The sequence below is a fragment of the Pseudorca crassidens genome, chromosome 9, assembly GCF_039906515.1.
Source record: "Pseudorca crassidens isolate mPseCra1 chromosome 9, mPseCra1.hap1, whole genome shotgun sequence".
Lineage (NCBI taxonomy): Eukaryota > Metazoa > Chordata > Mammalia > Artiodactyla > Delphinidae > Pseudorca > Pseudorca crassidens.
The window spans coordinates 96,128,205-96,155,784 of NC_090304.1; the positions used below are offsets into that span (position 1 = coordinate 96,128,205).

General features: G+C 48.8%; 1 protein-coding gene across 13 annotated transcripts; it reads right to left on the minus strand.

Moving 5' to 3' along the window:
- Positions 1–1,983: 1,983 nt before the first annotated feature.
- Positions 1,984–27,578, minus strand: HYOU1 (hypoxia up-regulated 1). 13 transcript variants are annotated; one of them, XM_067751258.1, is made up of 27 exons: positions 13,575–13,639; positions 12,978–13,062; positions 12,502–12,599; positions 12,169–12,262; positions 11,912–11,990; positions 11,602–11,756; positions 11,402–11,478; positions 10,778–10,959; positions 10,418–10,533; positions 9,099–9,291; positions 8,751–8,885; positions 8,507–8,589; positions 8,270–8,402; positions 7,911–8,098; positions 7,544–7,682; positions 6,953–7,013; positions 6,721–6,800; positions 6,142–6,327; positions 5,826–5,998; positions 5,659–5,746; positions 5,407–5,529; positions 5,126–5,259; positions 4,961–5,045; positions 4,071–4,311; positions 3,929–3,976; positions 3,611–3,661; positions 1,984–3,476 (listed from the first exon to the last, which is right to left on the minus strand). In XM_067751258.1, the coding sequence occupies exons 3-27, from the start codon at positions 12,590–12,592 to the stop codon at positions 3,415–3,417; spliced, it is 2,997 nt and encodes a 998-aa protein (XP_067607359.1). In that variant the 5' UTR covers positions 12,593–12,599; positions 12,978–13,062; positions 13,575–13,639; the 3' UTR covers positions 1,984–3,414. The 13 variants fall into 13 exon arrangements, with proteins under 13 accessions (XP_067607359.1, XP_067607363.1, XP_067607357.1 ...); XM_067751262.1 differs by having other exon boundaries at positions 12,978–13,036; positions 13,575–13,621; XM_067751256.1 differs by having other exon boundaries at positions 13,437–13,578.
- Between the last annotated feature and the right edge of the window lie 2 nt (positions 27,579–27,580).

Consider the following 27,580-nt stretch of genomic DNA (forward strand, 5'->3'; position numbering starts at 1 on the left):
ACTGAGCCCGCGTGCCACAACTACTGAAACCCACGCACCTAGAGCCCGTGCTCTGCAACAAAGGAAGCCACCGCAATGAGAAGCCTGCGCACTGCAACGAAGAGTAGACCCTGCTCGCCGCAACTAGAGAAAGCCTGTGGGCAGCAACGAAGACCCAACGCAGCCAAAAATAAAGATAAATAAAAATAAATGCGCTATCAAGCCATGAAAAGACATTGAGGAACCTTAAATGCATGTTACTAAGCGAAAGAAACCAACCTGGAAAGACTACATACTGTATGACTCCAACTACATGACATTCTGGAAAGGGCACAACTATGGAGACAGTAAAAAGATCTGTGGTTGCCAGGAGTTAACGGGGAGGGAGGGATGGATTTGCAGGCCACAGAGGATTTTTAGAGCAGTGAAAGTACTCTGTATGACATGTTAACGGATACGTTTCATTATTCACGTGTCGGAACCCAAAGAATGCACAATGCCAAGGGTAAACCCCAATGTAAACTTTGGGTGATAATGATGTGTAGGTTCACAGATCATAACAAACGTCCCTCTGGTGTGGGATGTTGATACTGGGGTTGGCTGAGTATGTATGGAGCCGGAGGGTATACAGGAACTGTGTACTTTCTGCTCAATTTTGCTGTGAAACTAAAACTGCCCTTAAAAAAAGTCTATTGGGGGGCTTCCCTGGTGGCGCGGTGGTTGAGAGTCCGCCTGCCGATGCAGGGGATGCGGGTTCGTGCCCTGGTCTGGGAGGATCCCACGTGCCGCGGAGCGGCTGGGCCCGTGAGCCATGGCTGCTGAGCCTGCGCGTCCGGAGCCTGTGCCCCGCAACGGGAGAGGCCACAACAGTGAGAGGCCCGCGTAACGCAAAAAAAAAAAAAAAAAAAAAAAAGTCTATTGGGAAACAAAAAGAGACTTGCAGGTTCCAAACTTGTCTGAATTGTTCAACCTTTAGAGAAAAACATAAACTTCATGGTCATTTTTTTTTTTTTTTTTTTTTTTTTGCAGTACGCAGGCCTCTCACTGTTGTGGCCTCTCCCGTTGCGGAGCACAGGCTCCAGATGCACAGGCTCAGCGGCCATGGCTCATGGGCCCAGCCGCTCTGCGGCATGTGGGATCTTCCCGGACCGGGGCACGAACCCACATCCCCTGCATCGACAGGCGGACTCACAACCACTGCGCCACCAGGGAAGCCCCATGGTCATTTTTTTATTCAACTGCTTAGACACGTGACTGATTAATGACTAGGGACTTCCCTGGTGGCACAGTGGATAAGACTCCACGCTCCCAATATAGGGGACTCAGGTTCAATCCCTGGTCAGGGAACTAGATCCCACGTGCATGCCACAACTAAGAAGCCCACCTACCTCAACTAAGACCTGGTGCAACCAAAAAAAAAAAAAAAAAAAGACTGAGGCCGTTGTTGATAATAATTAATGATTACAGTGATTTTCCTTTGGTAAAACATGGCTCCATTATAACTGATGAACAACCCAAATTAACTGTGCTACGAGTAATGAAGCTCTAGCAACACATTCATGTATCAGGGTAATAACGCAAGGGTCATTGGGTCAGAATTAAGTTCAAACCTAGCTGAGTCACCTGATACCTCTGATTCCTTGGACCTCTGAACCTCTATGAACTGCTGATTTCTTATTTGTAAAATGAGGTTGTTACCTTAAAAATGGATTATTACCTAAAAATAGCTGGAATATAGGGATCCAAATGATGTCAGGGGAAAAATAAAACCAGTTTTGTTCTCATGAAGAAAAATTACATACATGAATCTAAGTGTAAGTCTAAAATGTCTAAAATGTCTAAAAAGTCTAAAAATCTAAGTCTAAAATGTTAATGATGTTTTGGTGGTAGTATTATAGGCAATTTTGTTATTCAAACTTCTACCTTCCAAATTTTCCATTATAAACATGCATTATTTATATTCAAGAAGTAAACATATTTTAAAAAATTCACAGCACAAAAAACTGTAGAAAATATGTTATTGAAACAGCTTTTCAATTAACAATGGAGCAAAGTACAACTTGACTCAAAGCTGTCCAACCAGCCTCAACTGCTAGTGAAACAACTCAAACATACAGGACAGGGTAGGACACTTGGGTCACATTTCTGCCAATGTGGCAAAAAAAAAAAAAAAAGAGGAAAACAACACAAGAGACAGACACAAGCAGGCTCCCCCTTGTCCTGGGAGTTGGGGTGGCAGCCCTGGCCCCTGCTACAGATGGGATCCTGAAGGGCAGGCTGCCCAACACCAGTGTGGTGGGTAAAAGGGCCCCCATCCCAGCAGAGCAACACATTAATAAGAAAGGCCAACCTGTACCCTCTTCCTTCCCCCCACAAGGCCTGCCTCCAACAGAGCAAGGTGGCATTTTTACATTCACGCCATGGTCTCTCCTGCCCCCAGGGTCTTAGGACAGGGGCTCACAGTAGAAAGCACATTTTGGTCAGCCCAGGGGGCCAGGAAGTGAGGGAAAGGCTCTGAGAGGGCAGAACAGAAGCGGAGAGAATGGGGGCAGGAAGTCAAAGGGCCAATGAGTACCAGGCTACTAGGAAGATGCAGTTTTCAGCAGTGCTTGCAGGACGCTGGCATCCTGTGCCAGCCACTGCACACAGCTTTCCTAGGCCCGAGTCCACAGGCAGGGGAGCTACAGGGTTTTCACACATCTCACTCCCTGCAGAGGCAGCTGGATTCCCTTCTTCACCTTCTCCCTGCCTACTCTGGCCACCGGGGGTTTGTACGTGTGGGTGGGAGTCGACCTAGATTGACTTAGGCAGTCCAGATGGAAGGGCTCTGGCCTAGAGGCAGAGGACTGCCCAACTTGCAAGAGGAAGCCAAGGAGACCCAGGGGAGGAGGCATGGGGGCGGGGGTTTTCAGAGAAAAAACCCTGGAGGAGGCAAGAGCACAGACAGGCGCTCAGAAATCAAACCTGGTAACCAAGGCTCTGCAGACACTGGCCTGTGTGGCATTGATCTCGTGGTGGAGGAGGGAGGGAGGGAGGGAAGGATGACCAGAAAAGACTGGAGACCCTCTAATAAGCCAGGACACCCTTCCCACTACCAGGTCTGTCAACCAACTACCGATGGCCATCCTCTCACCTACCCACAGGCGAAGAATTAAGACCTAATAGTGATTTTTCCCAAACTAGGGCCTGGATGGGTAGGGAACCAGAAGGTGGGATTGGGGAATGGAACAATTTCAGTTTTAACCACAGAACTACTCCAGAAGAACTGGTGAGCTGTCCCTTCCTCCCCCTTCTCCACACCTCCAATCACAGGTGAGAGAAGAGGAACTTAAGCCTCTGAGGGCGGGGCCAACCCCTCCCCCAGCCCTTGGTGTTTAATAAATAGAGGTGGTAAGAGAAGGGGGTGGGGACGAGTGGGGAACTGGGAGGCGGGGGTTATAGTTCATCATTCTTCAAAGTTGGCTTCTGTCCTGTAGGCTGCTCCTTCTGTTCAGATTCTGGTGGGAGTTGGGGGAGAGCAAAGGAACAAAAGCAAGTGAGATGGAGGGAACGGGCCCAGTTCTGGGCAGGCATCTCCCCCCCAGACACTGCTAGGCTTCCCGGTACCCCCCATCTCCCACTCTGCCCTCACCTGCTGCGGGACCCCCTAACTCCAGAGGTTCAGAGTCTGCCGGTTCAGATCCTGCTTTCGGGAAGGAATGGGTTAGTGTCTGCAAAGGAAGGAAGGGGCTAACGGAGGGGATGGCAAACTTTTCCTGCAAAGAGCCAGATAGCAAATATTTTAGGATTTGTGAGCCACACTAGGTCTCTTTCCATATTTCGTTTTTGGAAATAACCTTCTAAGGCCGTTCACTGCTCACAGGCCGTCTGCAAAGAGGCTGTACCTGCAAGTTTGCCGACCCCTCGGCTAAGTGATGCCCGTATTCCCAATCAGTTTCCCCCAACTCACGAGTCTCTTGCTCAGGCTCTGAGATGGGCTTTGCATCTTCAGTCTGGCCTGGAGGGAAACCAGGAGGAAAATGTAGTCCCGGGAGGGAAAGGAAAGCTTCTTGCTGCCCAGTAGCACCTGGAACCAGGCACCCTGCCCTCACCTGCTGGAGGGATGACCTTGTCCCCCTGGTCACTGGCACTGGCATTGAGGGGAGGCTCTGCCCGGGTCCCATTCTTGTCCTTGGGCCGGGGCCGGGGCTTGGCAAACTTGGCCTTATTGAGCAGATACTGCACCTCTCGGTCCAGGGCCATCATCTTGGCCTCGATGTCTTTTGAGAGCAACACGGGCTTCTCTGTGGCAGGAAGCTTGGCCTGCTCGGCCACGGTTGCATTCTTCCAGGCCTGTGGGCGAGGACAGGCTCAGAGCCAGCCACGGACATGGCAGACGCCTCTGTCCCAGGTGAAATACACCCCCCAACAAACCACAGGCTCTTCCCCCAGACCCCAAATCACTGCTGCCCGTGGCCGTCAGCCCCAGAAGTAAGCAGACCCCTCAGAATGGCATTCGAGACTGTCCACATGGGAGTCCCAAACTACACGTTTCTGGCTTACATCCTATTACTATGCACTAACTACAGCTGAACCTCTTAATTATTTTCTCCTTCTCTCTCCACTTCTGAGCTCTGGCTCAAAAAAAAAAAAACGTCCCCACATTCAAAACAGTTTCTGCTTCTCATGACAAGTCATTCTCCCCTCCCCAAACCCTGGCCCACCTTCTGCATCCAGCTCAAGTCCCAGCTCCTCAAAGCAGCTTTCTCTAACCTCACGGGGATGGGCTCTGTCGCTCGTCTGGTTGACGACTCATGGCTATGACTCTAGTCTGGGACTAATCCGACACGGCCTCAAACGCAACCATCTTCTGCCTTCCGGATTAGCTGTCAAGCCCGGACGCAGAGGCTGCCAGCTCTCCGTTTCTCCGTATCTCCCACGCTGCCTAGGACAGCCCACCTCACCAGGTAAGTCTCCAGTTAAGTATTTACACGGGGATTACCCAGGTCTCGTTGATGACTTTCTCTAACGTTGTCATCTCCACCTCCGTGAAGATCTGGTCCATCTCTGGGATGAGCCGGGCTCCCCTGCAGCCAGAGAGGAGACCATCAGTCCAGGAGGGACAGGGCGGGACTGAATGAGGAAGAAAAGCGAAGGGGCCGCTCACGTGAGGAACATGCTGGAATGGTTGAGGAGGTTATCGAGGGCAGACAGCCGCTCGGGCCACTTCTTGCGCTCTTCCACCCGGAAAAACAAGCCTTGACACAGCTTCCTCAGCTCGGCCAGCTTCTCCTTCAACATCTGATGGATGTGGGGAAGGGAGAGGGCAGAGGGTTGAGGGGATGACATGTCAGCCCTGGAGCCAGCCCTGCATCCTCCGTTATAGCCTCGCACCCCAGCTCTCCTCCCTTTCCCATCCGGCCCGCCATGTCCTGGGAGGTCCCTCACCACTGTGGTGGCCCCAAAGCCCTCATCCTCCAGCCAGGTGGACGCGGCATGGAGTCTCCCAGAGATGTCCTCACGCTGCTCCTCGGTAGACACTTCCTGATACTCAGGCTGGTACAGCTTGTCCTGGGGAGGTGCACAAGAGCACAAGCATGCAGCAGGCCCTGGGGGCAAGGCTCATGGAGCAGGACCCCCTCCCTGCTCCCCAGCCCCCCACACAGGGCCTGGGGCAGGTGTGCTTCCCACCCGACCAACCTGTGTCTCAAAGATGAATGCTTCCAAGCTGTTGGCTGCTTTTTCCCGTTCCTGCTTCTCTAAGTCCCGGAGCGTCAGGTCCTGGAGTCTGTGGACAGGGGCGGCAGGCATGAGGGGCTCCATTCCACACCCTGGGCACCCTCTGCACACTCGCAGCCTTTACTCACTTCTGGGCCGAGCGGGCCAGCTCATCCTGGCGCAAGTCAGGCAGGTCCAGGACTACCAGCTCCACCCCGATCTCCTCCACCATTCTCTGCTTCCGGGCCGGCTTCTGCTTCTTTTCTTCCTCCGGGGCTGGAGGGACACCCTCAGCCCCTGCCTCACCCTTCTCACTTGGCTTCTGGGGTGAAGAGACCAAGATGCCAGGGCAAGTGTTGGCCCTTCTACCCTCCACAGGCAGGGCTCTGGGGGCCAAGAAGCAAAGCAGGCACCTGTCCCATTAACCACTGGGTCCAGGCTGGCCTCACTCTGCCTAGAGCTCACCTGGGCCTCGGGCTTTTCCCCGTTGTCTTTCTCTGCGGCCTTTTCTCCCTCAGGGGCTGCATCCCCCTTAGGCTCAGGGGGTGGGGGTGGAGAGGTGTCTTCTGTTGGGGCCTCAGCTTCCTCCCCGGGCTCTGCTTGCTCTCCAGGCTCAGCCTTGCTCCCCTCAGCAGGCCCCTCCTCCTCCTCCTGGGAAACAATCACAGACACGCCCACCCACAATAGTCACTAGCAGAGCCTAGGGATCAGGACTGGCTCTGCTTTGAGGGGCTCACCGCCCATGACACAGCTTGGGGGAGACAGAGGACGACTGTATGGAAATTGGCAGCAGGCATCTGGACTGCAGCAGTCTAGCTGGACAAAGGAAAAGCGTTTGGAGATGAAGGTGGGCCTTGGAGCTCAAGCACAGGGACGGCTCAGAGTCCAGAGGAGGGTGTGGTGAACTCGGCCTGGGCTGAGAGGAGGGGTAGGTCTATCACATCCTAGGCAGCTGAGATGCCCACTCCAACCCCCTGTCCCTGCTGCCTCCGCCTGGTCCCACGCACCATCCTCCATGCTCCCTTGGCTCCATCCTGGCCTTACCTGGACAGTGTCAGTACCATTCTCTTTAGTATCTTGTGCGGCGCCACCTCCAAACAGGCTGGAGATGGTGTTGCCAAGTTCTAGAAAGAAGAAAAGCCAAAGACTTAAAGGGGACCACAGCATTGACTCCACCCCCAACCCCAGGGCATGGCCCGCCCACCTCCCCGAAGTGCACACAAGTACACCCTCTCACAGACACACACACATATACGTGTGTGCACACTCATCTTACTGGTCAGAGTAGATTCCTCTTCTGGGCTGTCCTCCACCAGCGTCTCAAACACAGACTCCACCTGAAGACAGGGATCCGAGGTGAAGAAATGCACACGCTAAGCCACCTTTTCCCCACAAACACCCTGCCTGGCGGGTGACTGCTAGGCACATCCAAGTGACTTCCAGGTGTGCCAGCCTGTTCTCTCACCTGCCTCCTTCTACGGGCTCTTGGATGGAGTCACCGCCAGCCCTGTTGATTATGAGCCCTTTCAGGAGGGGACCGTAGCTCCTCCTCCGCCCACCCTCACACTTCTCCACTCAACCAAATGGGCCGTTACTGCCCCAGTATGTTCTAAAAGATATTAACCCCCAGAACCGTCCTTTAAAGACAGGTTTCTCAACCATGCTACAGATCCTGAAACTTACAACATCCACGAGCATTTACAGGCTCTGAGACGGCCCATACCAGGTCCCTGGTTAGCTTTGTTTAACCTAAGGTTTACCCAACTCCAGAACCCGTTTATCACGTTCTAATACCATGAGCAACTGCTCTGGAAAAGGCTGCTGGGGCCTGGGCCCCCGCCCTGCACACGGGGTCCCCTGCTCTCACCCTGTCGAGGCTGAGCACGCCACTCTCATCCAGGTTGAAATGAGCCTTGATACCCTTCGACTCATAGTCGGGATACTTCTTGAAGCTCTCACCCACACCTTTTAGCTTCACCGTGGTCAGATTCTGGGAGCCAAATACCCTGGGTGGGGAGGAGAGAGCCGTTAAGGGGAGCCCCCCCCCCCAGCTCTAGCCTACACAGCCTCCCAGCACGAGATGCGGGGCCCTCCCTGAGGACACCCTCAGGATGGAAGCTCCTCCCGGAGGAGAAGCTCAGCCCAACCCCAAGCCCACAGCCTGCTTCCCCTGTGTCCCCCTCAGACCCCAAGCCCTCCCTCCCTGGAGCCCTCCCCCTGCCCCACCCCCTCACCGAAGATCCTCAGGCCCCAGGAAGCCCAGGTCACCATAGTTGATGTGGAAGCTGAAGTCATGGTTGTAGCGGTTGAAGGTGATGACTTTGCGTTGAGGGTAGGGCCCCATCCGGCAGAAGAGGACGCGCTTATTGTGCTTCAGGCTGCGAACTCCAGGCTCCTCCTCCACTTCCCTCGTGAACTCCACCTACGCGGCAGGCAGAGGGGAGGTACGCTGGAGGAGCAGAGGAGGGTCTCGGGGAAGAAGGGCGGGGAACACCAATGGCAGGAAGACAGACGGACAGTCTAGAGGAGGCAGGGGAGACGGCCCTGGGAGAGGTAAAGGGAGCCTGTCACCCCATCAGACAGGCTTACTCACCAGGATGGGGTAGATGGCCGCGTCTCGGACAACAAACGGCTTCACCTTGAAGGCTTTGCTGAGCGCCGCTGCCTGGTACACAGCGCCCATGGCGGCGGCTTCATCGGCGTTGATGTTCTTGCCCAGCTCCTCCCTGTGAGCATCCCAAGCCTCAGCACCACCCACCTGCAGCTCCCAGCCTGGCCCGCCCCCCCAGCCCTCCAGCCCCCGCCCCAGCCCCCCAGCCCCCACACTCACTTGCCCACAGCCTTCAGCAGCACCTCCTGAACTTTGGGCACCCGAGTGGCCCCCCCCACTAGGATGACCTGCTCAATCTCATCCTGCAGGGGGAGAGAGAACGGGAGATGGATGGGTCAGCCCGAGTTAACCCTCCTCCTCAGCACCGACTCCTCCCTGATGTTCCCGCTCCCTCCTTCTTGCCACCTCATCACTTTCTATCCCACCTGCCTCCCCGCCATGCCCTCCTCGACGACCCCCTCACCAGCTTCATCTCGGCACTCTGCAGGGCCTGCTGCACGGGCCCAGGCACCCGCTCAAACAGGTCTGCACACAGCTCTTCAAACTCTGCCCGAGTCACCTTCGCCTTGAAATCCACGTCATCCATCAGGCCCTCGATCTGCGGGAGGATGAGGAGGGTCAGAGTTCTCACCCAGGTCCTGCTCTCTGAGTGAGCAGGTCAGACACCAAGGGAACAGGACTTTGGGAGGATGGAAGGAAGCACAGGAAGAAGGGATGGGCCACACCGGGCACAAGGAGTCTAGCTTGGGGTGGCGCGGTCCTCCACCCTCTGGGTGGGGAGTATTTGCCCTCAAGCAGCACATGTGACCACCTGGGCCATGTGATCGGCATTGGCGCTCAGGATGGTCTTGAGTCGATTGGCCTCACGCAGGAGCTTGGCCATAGCGCGGGGGTTCTCCCGCACGTCCTTCGCTCTCTGGCCCTTGCGCTGCTCGTTGAAAATCCCGGCCAGGTGCTCACGCAGCCGGAGCTCCATCTCCAGGCCCCCCAGGGTGCGGTCAAACCTGTGCAGGAAAGGGAACAGGGAAAAGCATGAGGAACACACAGGGCTCCTTCATCTGCACAGAAACTGGCCTTCACCCACACGGCTGACACCTCACAGCGACAGGCATCTGCCCATTCATTCAACTGTACCTACTGGGCATCAAACTATGTATTTGTCTCTGGAGATGCAACTGTGAGAAGAAAAAGACAAGACAAGCCCCCTGTTGTCAAAGAGTTTATAATCCAGCAACCAGATAATCATATAAATGTGAAATTTTAACCAACCTATGTGTTATAACAGAGAGACAAACAACACCACTAAACACATATATGGAAAATTTCAGCTATTTAGGGAAGTCAGGAAAAGTTCTGTGAATAAGTGATGCTTGAGCTGAAACCTGAAGGATGAGTTGAGATTAACTAGGTGAAGAGGAAAGAACATTCTAGACAGAGGGAAAAGCATGCATAAAAACTGTGAGGTGAGAGAGAGTGCGGTGTGTAAGTTCCATGGAGCGCAAGGATGGCCGGAGCTCAAAGAGCAAGAGGTTCAGGGTCAGAGCCAAGCAGGAGGAGCCCGGGAGCACACAGGCACAGCCTCATAGGCCAAGGCAAAGGTTTGAAGCCACTGTAGGGTTTTTAAAGAAACGAGATACAGTCAGGTTGGCATTTTGAAAAGAACCCTCTGGCTGAGATGCGGAGAAAAGAACTGGAGGGAGGCCACACTGGCAGCGGGGAGATCTTCAATTCTGCAGGTAAGAGGCGATGGTGGTTTGGACTAGCATAGAAGCAGTAAAGATGGACAGGAAAGAATGGGTTCGTGAAATAAGATAACGCCAGTGATAAGTAAACTGGGAATAACAAGAACAAAAAAATAATTGAATCTGACACTCCACATATGGCCTATGGCCTTGTGGGTTTCCTCAGAAGCAGCTTGGGACGTTCCCTGCCCTTCAATCTTTCCAAACTGTCCTCCCCCAATTTCCATCTACCCCTTGCTCTTTGGGAGAGGTACCCTACGATGACTGATGCTTTAACCAGGAGAGCTTTCCTGCAGGGAGCAGGAAAGTGAGGCAGCTGCCCCTCTGAGAAGAAACCCCTGACCCGAGGGTATCTCAGCAAGCAGCCCTCGTCCCAGCACCCACTTACCCCACTCCCCGGATCTGCAGCTGTGGCTGCATCCCTGCGTCCTTAGTCTTCACCGTCTGGTAGGTCACGATGGTGCACACAGTGCTGCCTGCGCCCATGTCATAGAACATGATATTCTGTAGAGACATCAAGGCCACTGTCACAGGAACCTTATTTAACTCCAGGGTGCCTGCCTCCCTGCCTGCAAGGGGCTGTACCAACTCTCAAGTGAAAGCCAAACAGCTCCAGAAGGGGCTGAGGGCTGTTGCCTCATTTTGTCAAGGGCCAGCCACGGAAACAAGATGCAAAATGAGCCAAATGGCCTCCATCATCAGACTCGGCCACCCTGCAAGTCTGGTCAGCAGTTCCTCCCTGGCTCACCTGGGCAGTGCTGTTGATATCTTTCCGGCGGAAGACACCATAGCTGAGGGCAGTGGCAGTGTTGTCGTTGATGAGCTGCAGCACTTTGAGGCCAGCCATGCGCGCAGCCTGCAGCACAGCTCGGCGCTCAGCCTGATTGAAGAAGGCTGGCACGGTGATCACTGCATCCTTGATGGGCTGCTCTACAGGGGACAACAGAACAGAGTTCCCACCAGCTTCAGACCTTAGAGGAGGGTTTCCCAGTCTCAGCACAATTGATGTTTTGGGCCAGATAATTCTCTCTCTTTTTTTCTTGGTGGCACTGTGCAGCATGCAGGACCTTAGTTCCCCCGCCAGGGATCAAACCCGTGCCCCCTGCAGTAGAAGCATGGAGTCTTAACGACTGGACTGCCAGGGAAGTCTCTGGGCCAGATAATTCTTTGGTTTGGGGGGCGGGCCTGTGCAGTCTAGGATGTCTGGCAGCACCCCTGGCTTCTACTTGGTAGATGCCAGTAGCAGTAGCTCCCCAGTTGTGACAACCAAAAATGTCATCAGACGTTGCCAAATATTCCCTGGGAGGCAAAACTACCTCTATTTGAGTCCCTAGGGAACCTGGCTACCACTGGCCCCATCTTGGCCGCTCACCTGCAAAATCTTCAGCCAGAGAACGGGAGTAATTGAGAAGCATGCTGAGGACCTCCTCAGGTGAGAACTGCAGCTGCCTGGGGGAAGGAAGCAGTTAGAGGCAAGGAAAGCCAGGCATCGAGGCAAGGACAATGGTGAGCACATGCCAATGGGGACCCCATCAGGCCCGCTGAGCCCACCCTGCCCAGCAGGGCACTCACGGGCTGATTTGGAAGTACACAGTCTGCCTCTGTGGGTCGAAGCCCAGCTCATGCTCGGGGAAACGAGCTCTGTAAAGGGCCACGTGGGGGTTATTCTCCTGCTTCCCCAGGAGGTTCTGGAAGTATCGCAGCGTAGCCTTTGGATTCTTGATGGCCTGAGAGGAGGTAAAGGAGAAGCAGAGTATTAGGCTCCCAAGCTGGCCATCACCTACCTCCTACCTCAGAGATCGATCAGGGAACAGACTCTGGGGTCTGTTACCTCCTCTCCTCTGCCCACTGCTTCTGGGAAGGGGGCGGGCTACTAGCTCACCATGCTTGCTGCACTGTCTCCAAAGAATCTTTCATTTTCTTTCAGGGCCACAGTCACTGGGGTTTTCCTCCGGGATTCCCTGTGGAAAAGAGACAATAGGACCAGGTGTCTATGGCAGGGTGTGTTCTCAGGAGCCTCAACACCGCACATACAATCAATCATGCAGACACCAAAGTCTGCCAAGGGCACTACGAAGAACACACTGTGGCTTGGGGCGCAGACTCCCTTTCCCCACCCGACCCTGCGGCCGCCCTCACTTGTTCAAGACAATCTCCATGGGCACTCCAGGCTTGACAATGGCCACCTTCATTGACTCACTGCCCAGGTCCACAGACATCACTGCCAGCGTGTCTGAAGGGGAAACAGATTGTCAATTAGCCCCTCTTCCCCCACTTCCTGAGGCCCCGCTAATCAAAGCACACTGCTTTCCATGGAGAAAGTAAGACAGCAATGGACAAAGAAAAAGGTCTGGGTCTGGCAACCTAAGAGTCCAGAGTTTCCCACCACCAGCTTCTTTCTGCCTTCCCACCACGTATCATCCAACATTCACTCATTTATATTTCTTTCGATGCCTCTTTTGGGGTACACACCACTCAGTGCCAACAGGTCTGCCAAGAGCACTGCCATCAAGGCCCAACAGGCTAGCCTCCTCGGCCTCTGCCTCCTGACGGTGGCTGCCATTGTGTCTCTGGGGGAGGAGAAAAACAACACTTGTAACTGGATGCCCTGAGTGAAGGAGGCAGAACCTCATCCAGAACAGAGAAGCTTTAAGATTCATACCTACTCGCTCCTCACCCAGGGCAGAGCAGTCTACATCCCCTCCCCTCCCTCCCAATGAGAACCAAGCACTCTCAGCATCCTCAGAAGTGCCCACACAAAGGCCCAGGTGAAACAGCAGAGATCCTGGCCGCCAGCCACCACATCCCTAAATAAACGTAACAGGACAGGAGAAAGGAGACCAGGGCCTTCCGTCCACAGCATAGGCAGCAACTGGCGCACCCCAGCACTGCCCCTGCTGTCAGACACCTGGGGTGCGGCCAGGGATCCCCGCCCAGGACTCAACTACCTTCCTACACCTGGAGCTCCCCTGCTGGCGGAGAAAGCCGGGCCGGACCTGGACGGGAACTGAGAGATGGTGACGTTGGGCGAGGCTGGGGTGGAAGAAGGGCCTGTCTCATCGTCAGCATCCCTTCGGGTTGTCCCGCCCGCTCCCCTTCTCCATCCCATACCAGGCCCCGCTGCCTACTCAGACGCTGTGCCTGGAACGGTAAGGTTCCGCACCGTTGGGTACAGAGTACCCCGAGTTCACCTAAGCCTCACCAGCCGAAGACGGCGGCTCTCACTCCCGGAAATGGGTTCCGGCCCAACCCTAAGACGTGGGGGCGCCCCGGGGACCGAGATGCAGGGCCAAGCGCACCGGCGTTCTTGCGGCCCTCACTCCCACTACCGACCCGCCCCCGGAGCTAGCACGCTGCCTCCTCCAGGAGGGGTGGCCGGTCCCCATCGCCATCCCCACCCTCGCTACCTCTTGCCTCCGCTCCTGTGGTCCCAGCTCTGGGACAAACGCGGCGGCCGATGGACCCACGAGGCCAGCAGCGCGCCCCTCAAGCCCGCGCCCTTCACAACTCCCCTCGGTTTGCAAACTGTTACATTAGCCACCAACCTCCCGGCGGCGTCTAGCGAACCAGCCGGCCCCGGACGCGGCGTGCGCTCATTGGAGCCTCCGGCGCCCGGCCCTGCGCCGTGGGCCCGGCCCCGCCCCCAGCCGCCGCGGCGCGCGTTCCCATTGGGCCACGTCCTAGGCCCGCCCCCCTCCTCTGTCTCCAGCCGCTCCCGGGGAGGCAGCGGAGGGGCCAGTCAACCAGTTGGAGGAAAACCGCCGATGCTGGCCGTGGATTGGACCACGTCACGCGGCCCAGCGTCAGTAACGGTGCGCTCGCGGGACTTTTCCGGCCGCGGCGCTGGATGTTTGACTCCCCGGGTCGGGAGTGACCGGTCCCTAGAGCGAGTCGGCGCACGGGCGGTCTCGCGCTCGGGCGGTCTCGCGCTCGGCCCTATTCTTCTGGTCATCTGGGAGCTCCGGCCGAGAAGCAGGAAAGATCGGCATCCCCTCCGCAGCCACGCGGAAGAGGCGCTCGCTTGTTGGTCGGTATTCGCTTTGGCTGGAAATCAGAGAATGCGCTTCTGGCTCAGTCCATCTCAACCCCCCTTTGTTTCTTTGCGGAAACTAAAGCCACTAAAGGAGAGATATTCGCTGATGGGTCGGAGATAACGCTTGTGTTCGTGGCAGAAGTTGGCCTGGACTCTTTAATTTGTATGAGAAGGAATATTCCAAACTGCAAATCGCTACACACAAGAGACGCTTTTAATATTTGTGAAGCTGTAATTGGTTAAGCACAGATGCACCACCTCCTGTTTGTCCTCCATTAAAGCTTGTGCACTTTACTTTTTTTCTGAATTAAAGAACCTCGGGCAGGTATTGGCGCTCCTCACTTTCCTCTCTGTACTTAGCAGTCCCATAGAAATATGCACGGTCCTTAAAGCACTTTCTTTTCCCAGTTTTACTGAGATGAGCGCACTTTTCTTAAACGTGGTATCAGTCGCCTTTCTCACGAAATCGACGCCTGGCCTTGCTTCACAGAAGGTTCTCGTGAAGGCCTTGGCTATGACAGCCAGGGCTTGGTTAAGGAACTCTTATCTGTTCCTTTACCTACATTTTTTTTTTTTTTTCCGGTACGTGGGCCTCTCACTGCTGTGGCCTCTCCCGTTGCGGAGCACAGGCTCCGGATGCGCAGGCTCAGCGGCCATGGCTCACGGGCCCAGCCGCTCCGCGGCATGTGGGATCTTCCCGGACGGGGCACGAACCCGTGTCCCCTGCATCGGCAGGCGGACTCTCAACCACTGCACCACCAGGGAAGCCCTCCCTACATTTTTTATGAGGCTTAGGGAGAGTCTGGTGTCTATGCTTAGAAGATAAACCTACTGACAGTACCAGGGAAAGGTCTATTTTCCTTCCCTTTAACAGTTCAGTGTTCAGGTAGCAGAGAAATTGGTAGAAATAGAAATTTGCTTAAAACGGTTTAATTACACAAATAATACACAAATGTAATTTTTTTTTTTTTAAGGCAACGCTGTGTAGCATGCAGGATTTTAGTTCCCCAACCAGGGACAGAACCCGCGCCCCCTGTATTGGGAGCACAAAGTCTTAACCACTGGAGCACCATACACAAATGTAATCTTGAAAAAAGTTCCAATATTCTAGATAAAGCTAAATCCCTTTGATAATATCCACAACTTTACTCTGTCTGAGGTATCTGCTGTTATCAGATGTGTAATATTCCAGGCCTTTTCCTCTGTATTTACATATATGTGTTTTGAAACATGTAGCTGTTGTCTTTTTCTAAATGATAAAATGTTACACAATTAGATTGTTTGCAACTTGCTCTCTTGTTTTTCTTTTTGGTAACTAACAATAAATCATGGAGCATTTTCCATACCAGTACATAAAGATTCACCTTGTTTACTGCTATAGAACATTCCATAGCATGGGGGTTGTTTAGCCATACTGATGAACATAGAAGTTGTCATTTCAGTTCCACAGAGAAAGATTTTGTTTCTCAATAACTGACTCTACTTTTCACCAGCTATCCAGTAGGGTAGATTCTTTCCATCCCTTTCAGAGTATGCATTTTAACATTTATTGGCCCTCTGTCGTCTGAAAGCATTGTGCTAGGTGCTGGGGGTCCAGAGATGGGGACGACCTTGTCCTTTCCTTCAGAGAAGTCAGTCTGTTGGGAAACAAGTATGTTCATGGTTTCATGCCCTTGGTAAAAACCTGTTGAATGACTTAATTGGAAGAGTAAGAAAGTCAGTCTCCCCTACTCCTAAGTGAGCTCCCACTCCCAGAATACCCTTGGTGAGAGCACAGTTTGCTGCAGCTACGCTTCTCGACTTGGGTGTCTGTCCCCCTGGGATGTGCAGCAGGTGCAAGTGCTCTGGGAAGTCACCTGTTTTGTTCTCTGACCAGAGAGGAGAATAGCATTTCACAAGGGCAAGGTGTAAAACAATGGGAAATTTTTAATGTAAAACACCTGATTTAGATGAACTAAGACAGCTGAATCCACTAGTTCTCCAGAATAACCTGTAATAACATTTGAGGACTACACCCCTTCCCCCACACTGTGTAGAAACCCAAGGGAAGAAAGTTGCCGTCTTGCAGAACATGTGCCAAACTGACAGAAGACTAAAATGAACACATCAGCCAGAGCACATTCATACATTATAAACCATGCACGTTATGTTATGGGCTGAGGGCAATGTTGATTATGGCGAACATAATCCAGGAGAATTTAAAAAATTTGTTGTCACCCAGTAACCCCATTCTTAGGTGTATATCTAACAAATGTAGAGACTGTTTATAATAGCTTAATTCATAAGGGCCCAAAATTGAATACTGCCCGAATGCCCATCAATAGTTGGATAGATAAATAAATAGTGGTAGATTCACACCATGGAATTCTGTACAGCAATGAAAACAAATGGTCTACTATTACATTCAACAACTTAAATGAATCCCACAAACAATATTGAGTGAAAGAAGCCAGAAGCCAAAGAGCACACAGTTGATGACTTCACTTGTATAAAGTTTAAAATCAGGCAAAATTAAGTTACAGTGATAAAGTTGGGATGGTGCTTACCCTTTCAGGGTAGGAAGAGGGCGTAGGGCAGGCTTTGGGGGATGCTGGTTGCAGTGGCTTTGGGAAAATTCAATGGATTGTAGTATGTACATTTTTCTGTTTACATGTTATACTTCAATAAAAAATTTAAAAATTATTTTGTATGTGTCACACAAAGGACTAGAGGGCTTGATTTTACTGTAACCTTAGGCAGGAGAAGCACCAGGATAAGTTTTTTTTTTCTATTTTTATAAAAATGTTTTTAGAATTACAAAAGAAATGTCTGGTTATTGAAGAAAACTGGAGGAACACAGGAAAAACAAAGAATAAAAACCACTCGAGATAGCCTCATTCACCAGAGGGCAGACAGCAGAAGCAAGAACTACAATTCTGCAGTCTGTGGAAGGAAAACCACATTCACAAAGACAGACAGACAAAAAGACAGACAAAATGAAAATGCAGAGGACTTTGTACCAGATGAAGGAACAGGATAAAACCCCAGAAAAACAACTAAATGAAGTGGAGATAGACAACCTTCCATAAAAAGAATTTAGAATAATGATGGTGAAGGTGATCCAGGACCTTGGAAAAAGAATGGAGGCAAAGACTGAGAAGATGCAAGAAATGTTTAACAAAGACCTAGAAGAATTAAAGAACAAACACCCAGAAGAATTAAAGAACAAACAAACAGAGATGAACAATACAATAACTGAAATGAAAAATACACTAGAAAGAATCAATAGCAGGAAAACTGAGGCAGAAGAATGGATAAGTGACCTGGAAGACAGAATGGTGGAATTCACTGCCATGGAACAGAATAAAGAAAAAAGAATGGAAAGAAATAAGATTGAAAAGAAATGAAGACAGCCTAAAAGACCTCTGGGACAACATTAAACTCAACAACATTCACATTATAGGGGTCCCAGAAGGAGAAGAGAGAGAGAAAGAACCCGAGAAAATATTTGAAGAGATTATAGTCGAAAACTTTCCTAACATGGGAAAGAAAATAGCCACCCAAGTCCAGGAAGTGCAGAGAGTCCCAGGCAGGATAAACCCAAGGAGAAACATGCTGAGACACATAGTAATCAAGTTGACAAAAATTAAAGACAAAGAAAAATTATTGAAAGCAACAAGGGAAAAATGACAACATACAAGGGAACTCCCATAAGGTTAACAGCTGATTTCTTCAGCAGAAACTCTACAAGCCACAATTACATTCAACAACTTAAATGAATCATGTAGCTGTTGCCTACAAGGGACTAGCACGATATATTTAAAGTGATGAAAGGGAAGAACCTACAACCAAGGTTACTCTACCCATCGAGGATCTCATTCAGATTCAACAGAGAAAGCAAAAGCTTTACAGATAAGCAAAAGCTAAGAGAATTCAGCATCACCAAACCAGCTGTACAACAAACACTGAAGGAACTTCTTTAAGTGGGAAACACAAGAGAAGAAAAGGACCTACAAAAACAAACCCATAACAATTAAGAAAATGGTAATAGGAACACACATATCAATAATTACCTTAAACGTGAACGGATTAAATGCTCCAACCAAAAGACCCAGGCTCACTGAATGGATACAAAAACAAAACAGCATATATAAGCTGTCTACAAGAGACACACTTCAGACCTAGGGACACTACAGACTGAAAGTGAGGGGATGGAAAAAGATACTCCATGCAAATGGAAATCGAAAGAAAGCTGGAGTAGCAATACTCATAACAAATAAAATAGACTTTAAAATAAAGAATGTTACAAGAGATAAGGAAGGACACTACATAATGACCAAGGGATCAATCCAAGAAGAAGATATAACAATTATATATGCACCCAACACAGGAGCACCTCAATACATAAGGCAACTGCTAACAGCTATAAAAGAGGAAATCGACAGTAACACAATAATAGTGGGGGACTTTAACAGCTCACTTACACCAATGGACAGATCATCCAGGCAGAAAATTAATAAGGAAACACAAGCTTTAAATGACACAATAGACCAGACAGATTTAATTGATATTTATAGGACATTCCATCCTAAAACAGCAGATTACACTTTCTTCTCAAGTGCACATGGAACATTCTCCAGGATTGATCACATCTTGGGTCACATATCAAGCCTCAGTAAATTTAAGAAAACTGAAATTGTATCAAGCATCTTTTCTGACCACAATGCTATGAGATTAGAAATCAGTTACAGGGAAAAAAACGTAAAAAACTCAAACACATGGAGGCCAAACAATACGTTACTAAATAACCAAGAGATCACTGAAGAAATCAAAGAGGAAATCAAAAAATTACCTAGAGACAAATGACAATGAAAACACAACAATCCAAAACCTATGGGATGCAGCAAAAGCAGTTCTAAGAGGGTAGTTCATAGCAATACAAACCTACCTCAAGAAACAAGAAAAATCTCAAATAAACAATCTAAACTTACACCTAAAGGAACAAGAGAAAAAAGAACAAACAAAACCCAAAGTTAGTAGAAGGAAAGAAATCATAAAGATCAAAGCAGAAGTAAATGAAATAGAAATGAAGAAAACAATAGCAAAGATCAATAAAACTAAAAGCTGTTTCTTTGAGAAGATAAACAAAATTGATAAACCATTAGCCAGACTCATCAAGAAAAAGAGGGAGAGGACTCAAATCAATAAAATTAGAAATGAAAAAGGAGAAGTTACAACAGACACCGCAGATATGCAAAGCATCCTAAGAGACTACTATAGGCACCTCTATGCCAATAAAATGGACAACCTGGAAGAAATGGAAAAATTCGTAGGAAGGTATAACCTTCCAAGACTGAACCAGGAAGAAATAGAAAATATGAACAGACCAATCACAAGGAATGAAATTGAAACTGTGATTAAAAATCTTCCAACAGGGCTTCCCTGGTGGCGCAGTGGTTGAGAGTCCGCTTGCCGATGCAGAGGACACGGCTTCACGCCCCGGTCCGGGAAGATCCCACATGCCGTGGAGCGGCTGTGCCCGTGAGCCATGGCCGCTGAGCCTGTGCGTCTGGAGCCTGTGCTCCGCAACGGGAGAGACCACAACAGTGAGAGGCCCACGTACCGCAAAAAAAAAAAAAAAAAAAAAATCTTCCAACAAACAAAAGTCCAGGACCAGATGGCTTCACAGGTGAATTCTATCAAACATTTAGAGAAGCGCTAACACCCATCCTTCTCAAACTCTTCCAAAAAATGGCAGAGGAAGGAACACTCCCAAACTCATTCTATGAGGCCACCATCACCCTGATACCAAAACCAGACAAAGATGTCACAAAAAAAGAAAACTACAGGCCAATATCACTGATGAACACAGAAGCAAAAATCCTCAACAAAATACTAGCAAACAGAATCCAACAACACATTAAAAGGATCATACACCATGATCAAATGGGATTTATCCCAGGGATGCAAGGATTCTTCAATATACGTAAATCAATCAATGTGATACACCATATTAACAAGGTGAAGGAGAAAAACCATATGATCATCTCAACAGATGCAGAAAAAGCTTTTGACAAAATTCAACACCCATTTATGATAAAAACTCTCCAGAAAGTGGGCATAGAGGGAACCTACCTCAGTATAATAAAGGCCATATATGACAAACCCACAGCAAACATCATTCTTAATGGTGAAAAACTGAAAGCATTTCCTCTAAGATCAGGAACAAGACAAGGATGTCCACTCTCACCACCATTATTCAACACAGTTTTGGAAGTCCTAGCCAGGGCAATCAGAGAAGCAAAAGAAATAAAAGGAACACAAATTGGAAAAGAAGAAGTAAAACTGTCACTGTTTGCAGATGACATGATACTATACATACAGAATCCTAAAAATGCCACCAGAAAACTACTAGAGCTAATCAATGAATTTGGTAAAGTTGCAGGATACAAAATTAATGCACAGAAATCTCTTGCATTCTTATACACTAACAACAAAAGATCCGAAAGAGAAATTAAAGAAACAATCCCATTCACCATTTCAACAAACAAAATAAAATACCTAGGAATAAACCCGCCTAAGGAGGTAAAAGACCTGTACTCAGAAAACAATAAGACACTGATGAAAGAAATCAAAGATGACACAAACAGATGGAGAGATATACCACGCTCTTGGATTGGAAGAAGCAATATCGTGAAAATGACTAAACTACCCAAAGCAATCTACGATTCAATGAAATCCCTATCAAATTACCAGTGGCATTTTTTACAGAACTAGAACAAAAAATCTTAAAATTTGTCTGGAGACACAAATCTACAAACAACAAGTGCTGGAGAGGGTGTGGAGAAAAGGGAACCCTCTTGCACTGTTGGTGGGAATGTAAATTGATACAGCCACTATGGAGAACAGTATGGAGGTTCCTTAAAAAACTAAAAATAGAATTACCATATGTCCCAGCAATCCCACTACTGGGCATATACACAGAGAAAACCATAATTCAGAAAGACACATGCACCCCAATGTTCATTGCAGCACTATTTACAATAGCCAGGTCATGGAAGCAACGTAAATGCCCATCGACAGACGAATGGATAAAAAAGATGTGGTACATATATACGATGGAATATTACTCCGCCATAAAAAGGAACGAAATTGGGTCATTTGTTGAGACGTGGATGGATCTAGAGACTGTCATACAGAGTGAAGTAAGTCAGAAAGAGAAAAAAAAACATCGTATATTAACGCATATATGTGGAACCTAGAAAAACGGTACAGATGAACCGGTTTGCAGGGCAGAAATAGAGACACAGATGTAGAGAACAAACGTATGGACACCAAGGGGGGGAAAGTGGTGGTGGGGGGAGGGGGTTGTGGTGGGATGAACTGGTAGATTAGGAATGATATGTATACACTGATATGTATAAAATAGATAACTAATAAGAACCTGCTGTACAAAAAATAAATAAAATTCAAAAAAAATAAATAACCACTCACAATTCCATTTTCTAGATTAAATCACTTATAGTATTATAATGTATATCAATCGATACACACTCTTTTACCACATTCCTATGTCATATTTTTTCTGTCCAGAATTTTCAGTAGCTATATTTATGGAATTATAGCATAGAGAAATACAATATTTAATTACCAAGGACTTCCCTGGTGGCACAGTGGTCAAGAATCCGCCTGCCAATGCAGGGTACATGGGTTCGATCCCTGGTCCGGGAAGATCCCACATGCCACGGAGCAACTAAGCCTGTGCGCCACAACTACTGAGCCTGAGCTCTAGAGGCCACGAGCCACAACTACTGAGCCTGCATGCCACAACTACTGAAGCCCACGCACCTGGAGCCCGTGCTCTGCAACAAGAGAAGCCACTGCAATGAGAAGCCCATGCACCACAATGAAGAGTAGCACCTGCTCGCAAAAACTAGAGAAAGCCTGTGCGCAGCAACGAAGACCCAACGCAGCCAAAAATAATAAATAAATAAATAAAATTTTAAAATTACCAAAATTACTATTTGACAATTAAGATGTTCTTTGTGCTGTTATAAAATTGCAATGGACACATTTATTGATAAATTTTTATGTAACTCTATGCCTTATAATCTACCTAGGATAAATTTCTAAAAGTGGAGGGCTTCCTGGTGGCACAGTGGTTGAGAATCCGCCTGCCAATGCAGGGGACATGGGTGCGAGCCCTGGCCCAGGAAGATCCCACATGCCACGGAGCAAGAAAGCCCGTGAGCCACAACTACTGAGACTGTGCTCTAGAGCCTGCAAGCCACAACTACTGAAGCCCGCGTGCCTACAGACCATGCTCCGCAACGAGAAGCCATGGCAATGAGAAGCCCGCGCAGCGCAATGAAGAGTAGCCCCTGCTCACCGCAACTAGAGAACACAACTAGAGAAAGCCCACACACAGCAACAAAGACCCAACGCAGCCAAAAATAAATAAATAAATAAATTTATAAAAGTGGAAATGTGGCCTTAAATTCTGGTTTTTAGGCATTTGATACATATTGCCAAATTGTCCTCCAGAAAGGTTTACCAACATGCACTCCCCAACAGCAGTGGATGACAGCCCCTGTATCCTTACTAACATTAGAATATTAATTCATTTTTAAAGTCTTGGTGGGAATTCCCTGGTGGTCCAGCAGTTAGGACTCTGTGCTTACTAAGATCCCACAAGCTGTGTGGCATGGTCAAAAGGAAAAAAAAATAAAGTCTTGGCATAATGAGTTTTTTTTAACATTTATTAATTTATTTATTTTGGCTGCATTGGTTCTTAGTTGTGGTGCACGGGCTCTTCTTTGCAGCGTGCGGGCTCCATGGCATGCAGGCTCTGCAGTTGTGGCACACGGGCTCTGTAGTTGCGGCGCATGGGCTCAGTAGTTGCGGTGGCATGGGGCTTCTCTCTAGTTGCAGCGCGTGGGCTCCAGAGCGCACGGGCTCAGTAGTTGTGGTGCGTGGGCTCAGTAGTTACAGCGTGCAGGCTTAGGTGCTCTGTGGCACATGGGATCTTAGTTCCCCAACCAGGGATTGAACCCGTGTCCTCTGCATTGGGAGGCAGATTCTTAACCACTGGATCACCAGGGAAGTCCTGGCATTATGAGTTTTAATAAGATGAGGGGGCGGGGGTGATGAGGAGACAAAGGCTTAGGAACATTTCTCAGCTTGCACTGAGATGGGGATTATTATGTGTCAAGGAGAGAAAGCAAGACTTTTGGGGTTCTTGAATTCTATGACTTCATGATCACATAGAAAAATGACTCAGACTTATGAACAAATTTATGGACTTGAGTGCTCTTTAAAAAATAACTGATCAGGGCTTCCCTGGTGGCGCAGTGGTTGGGAGTCCACCTGCCAATGCAGGGGACACGGGTTCGTGCCCCGGTCCGGGAGGATACCACGTGCCGCAGAGCGGCTGGGCCCGTGAGCCATGGCCGCTGAGCCTGTGCGTCCAGAACCTGTGCTCCGCAACGGGAGAGGCCACAACAGTGAGAGCCCCGCGTACTGCAAAAAAAACAAACAAACAAAAAAACTGATCCCATAGAATACAGGGCTTTGGAGTCTGCAGACCTGGATTTGTCTGTGAACCCCACTACTTCCTACCTGTGTGATTCTAGGCAAGTTGTTTAGCTCTCCTGAGCCTCAGTTTCGACATCATTTAAAGAGGCATGCTGGTATGTGCCTCACAGGGTTGGTGTCAAAATTAAAGAAGGTGGTAGGGACTTCCCTGGTGGCACAGTGGATAAGACTCCACGCTCCCAATGCAGGGGGCCCAGGTTCAATCCCTGGTCAGGGAACTAGATCCCACATGCATGCTGCAACTAAGAGTTCGTGTGCCACAACTAAGGAGTCTGTGTGCCGCAACTAAGAGCGGGTGAGTTGCAACTAAGGAGCCCTGGAGCTGCAACTAAGGAGCCTGCCCGCTGCAACTAAGGCCCGGTGCAAATAAATAAATAAATAAAAAAGAGCCTGTTTAGTGGTTCCTCTAACTTTAAAAAAAAAGAAGGTAGTAAAGTGCTTTACACAGGGCTTGGGACATCTTAAGCACCAAATATACATTAGTTAACTTTTTTATTGTTTTTGTTTTTTGTCTAGAGAAATAAAACTAAAAGATGTGCACTATTGCAGTGTTAAAAGCTAGGTTAAGTGCTTTGCCAAGTTCATGGGGAATTTCTCTTTTTGTAGGCTAGATTTTCACAATCAATAATCAGTTAATTGCTTCTTTCTCCTGTTTCATGGTAGCCTTGGAGCCCTGGACTCTCTTACACTGTAAGACCTCTGAGTTTATTTTAGGTTGACCTTCTTGTTCCTAAAGTGGAAACTGCTGCTGGTCTTTTTAGGGGCTAAGAGAAAAAAACCAGACTTTCCAGTAGTCTAAAAAATGGTTTCTTCCCAGAGAGCTAGATGAGGGGGGAAATAATAGAAAATAAAAGCTTGCAGCTAGAACAAGTAGTGTTCCTGTTTTGCTCTAGTGGAAATGACTGCATGGGCTGCAGTTGGCTGAAGGGCAAAAGAAAGGGCATTGCTAGGCAATTCTTGATTCTGAGTTGTGATCTCTTTAATTTCAAGCTAAAGACTTGAGTTGCTTCTTCATGTTTAGTCTCCTCAGAACTCCAGTTCTCAGTATGCAGAACTGTAAGTGAATTTGTACACTCGATCATTTTCTGTGTAGTCAGCCTTCTTATCTTCCTCACTATACTGAAGTTCCTGGATTCAGATAAGCATAACTAAAAGTTAAACCCCGGTGTGTGTTCTGACAAGTGTGGCCTAGCTTTACACCCCAGCAAACCATTTAATTAAAGGTTAGGGAACTGAAGAACTCTTGTTTTATTTCCAAAGGACTTTGATGTTTTTTGCCCGGAGAGAATCACCTGAACCTCTTTGAGACTCTGTTTCTCATCAGAGATAATGATACTTCTGCAGATGGTTGCTATGAAGAATCCATGAAAAGTGAAAGCACTTTGTTATGTATCATTCACTACATGAAATTAAGGACTGGTATCCAGAAAATATGAAAACTCTAATTCAAAAAGATACGTGCACCCCAATGTTTGTAGCAGCACTATTTACAATAGCCAAGACACGGAAGCAAACTAAATGTCCATCGTCAGGGACTTCCCTGGTGGCCCAGTGGTTAAGAATCGCCTTCCAATGCAGGGGACCTGGGTTCGATCCCTGGTCAGGAAACTAAGATCCCACATGCTGCGGGGCAACTAAGCCCAAGCGCTGCAACTACTGAGCCCACGCACTCTAGAGCCTGCAAGCCACAACTAGAGAGAAGCCTGTGCGCTGCAACGCAAGACTGCACCTGCCACAACTAAGACCTGACACAGCCAAATAAATAAATATTAAAAAACAATGTCCATTGGCATACATACACACACACACACACACACACACACACACACACACACACACACAATGGAATATTACTCAGCCATAAAAAAGAATGAAATCATGCCATTTGCAGCAACATGGATGGACCTAGATTATCATACTAAGTGAAGTAAATCAGAGAAAGATAAATATCATATGATATCATTTATATGTGGAATCTAAAAAAAGATACAAATGAACTTATTTACAAAACAGAAATAGACTCACAGACATAGAAAAAAAACATGGTTACCAAAGCGGAAAAGGGGGGAGGGATAAATTGGGAATTTGGAGCTAATAGATACACACTACTATATATAAAATAGATAAACAGCAAGGACCTACTGTATAGCACAGGGAACTATATTCAATAACTATAATGGAAAAGAATCTGAAAAAGATATATGTATATGCTGAATCACCTTGCCATACACCTGAAACACTGTAAATCAACTATACTCCAATTATAAAAAAGAAATTAAGGGCTGGATACTGTCAGTCCTGTTTGTCCCCTATGGTGGTGGTCAAACTCCCTGAAGAGCAAGAACCATGTCTTTTTCATGTATATATTCTGGGTATTTAGTACAATGCCAGGAACAGTTAGTAGTGAACACGTGTTGGTCAAAAAGAGGAAAGGAAGGAAGGCAGCAAGTCTGAAGAGGTGCCATGGGTCCTGTGGGGGGCCAGTTATCTGCCTGCGTACCCCCATCAACAAGAAGATCCAGCGCGCATGGGCCTTACCAGGTTCAGACATCAAAGGAAGATGCTGAGCCTCTACCATTGGACAGTAGGGGGAGCACGCACATCAGCAACAAAGATGCCAGTCTGCTGTTCACATCTCTGCTTCCTTTAACATGTTATCCATAGTCTTAACAACTGACATAACATACGATCTAAAAATTCTAATGAATAGTACAGAATACGCTCAGCAGGTGAAAGCTGGTTCCATCTACTCCCCATTTGTGCTTCTGCCCGCGGATTGAGATCCTGAACTAGTTCCAATACCTGTGTGACAAAGAAGAAAGAGATCTGGGCTGGAAATCAGGCAATCTGTGTGCCTTCCCCTCATTTATTTCTTTAGACAAATGGACACTACCTTTCCCGTCAACACGACCAAGGAGAGGAGGTGATAAGAGGAAAATCATCCACATTCATTGCTTCAACCGAACATGGAGTATCTACCAGGCTCTGTTAGACCTGGTTCCTGATAACCAAGATACAGGCCCTACTCTTTGGGAACTCCGGGGAAGGAATAAAGAGTAAAGTGTTCTGAAAACAAAAAGCTGTGGGGCGCAAGGCTGCAAAAATGAACTTCACAAATACTAACCACATGGCCACTTTTTCATATGCATACTATCTCAAATGACTCTGTGTCCCTCCTGTTTGTAGATTCCTGTGGCACACAAACAGTACACCTGCAGTTTTCCACGTGGACAGTTGGTTTAGCCCGAGTTGGGACTGGTGGGTACCATGAAGCGTCTTAGACACCACTCGTTAAATCACTCAGTGCTCAGAGCTGCGGCTTCAAGGCTCTTTGCTGTGCTCTGCTTACGTGCCATACCCTGCCACTATGGCAATGAGAGAAAACCCAGGTTCTTGGAATTCCTGCCCCATCAGTATTTCCCAGCTTCCTTAAGAAACATGTTTTAGGTGCCCATTACATGCCATGCGCTCAGACAGAGGGACACAACAACGAATATAAGACACTGACTATAGTTCACAATCCGTATCTGGTGGCAGACACAAACCTCTAACTTTAATTCTCTTCTTCTATTGCCGAAAAACCAGTTTCACATACACGGGTTCATTTAGGCCTCAAAACAATCCTATGACGGCAGAAGGTAATTCACCTAGGCACAGCGGGTTACAATTCACAAACCGCGTGACATTTGATCCTCATCTTGATCCCTCATTGCCTGCGAATTTAATAAAGGAGGAAACTGATGCTCAAAGAGGTGAAGGTCTAGCTCTTAACAAGCATTTCAGCCAGTGCACTTACAGAGCCGGCAAAGCCGCAAAATGCGGAGCGAGCGGCGGGCTGCGGACACTGCCTCAAGCGGCGGCGCGCACTCTCCCTGCACGGGGAAGCTGTCAAGGAGACTGGAGAGCGCCTGTGCATCCAGGCTCCAGGAAGCGGCCGGGTCACGT

Bases quoted from the DNA above. Each gene is read 5' to 3' on its own strand.
- HYOU1 (XM_067751263.1), bottom strand. From the start codon at position 12,592: ATGGCAGCCACCGTCAGGAGGCAGAGGCCGAGGAGGCTAGCCTGTTGG. The intron at 12,263-12,501 runs GTGTGTACCCCA...TTTCCCCTTCAG, and splicing joins AGACCTGTTGGCACTGAGTG to ACACGCTGGCAGTGATGTCT. The intron at 5,999-6,141 runs GTGAGCTCTAGG...TCTTCACCCCAG, and splicing joins GGGAAAAGCCCGAGGCCCAG to AAGCCAAGTGAGAAGGGTGA.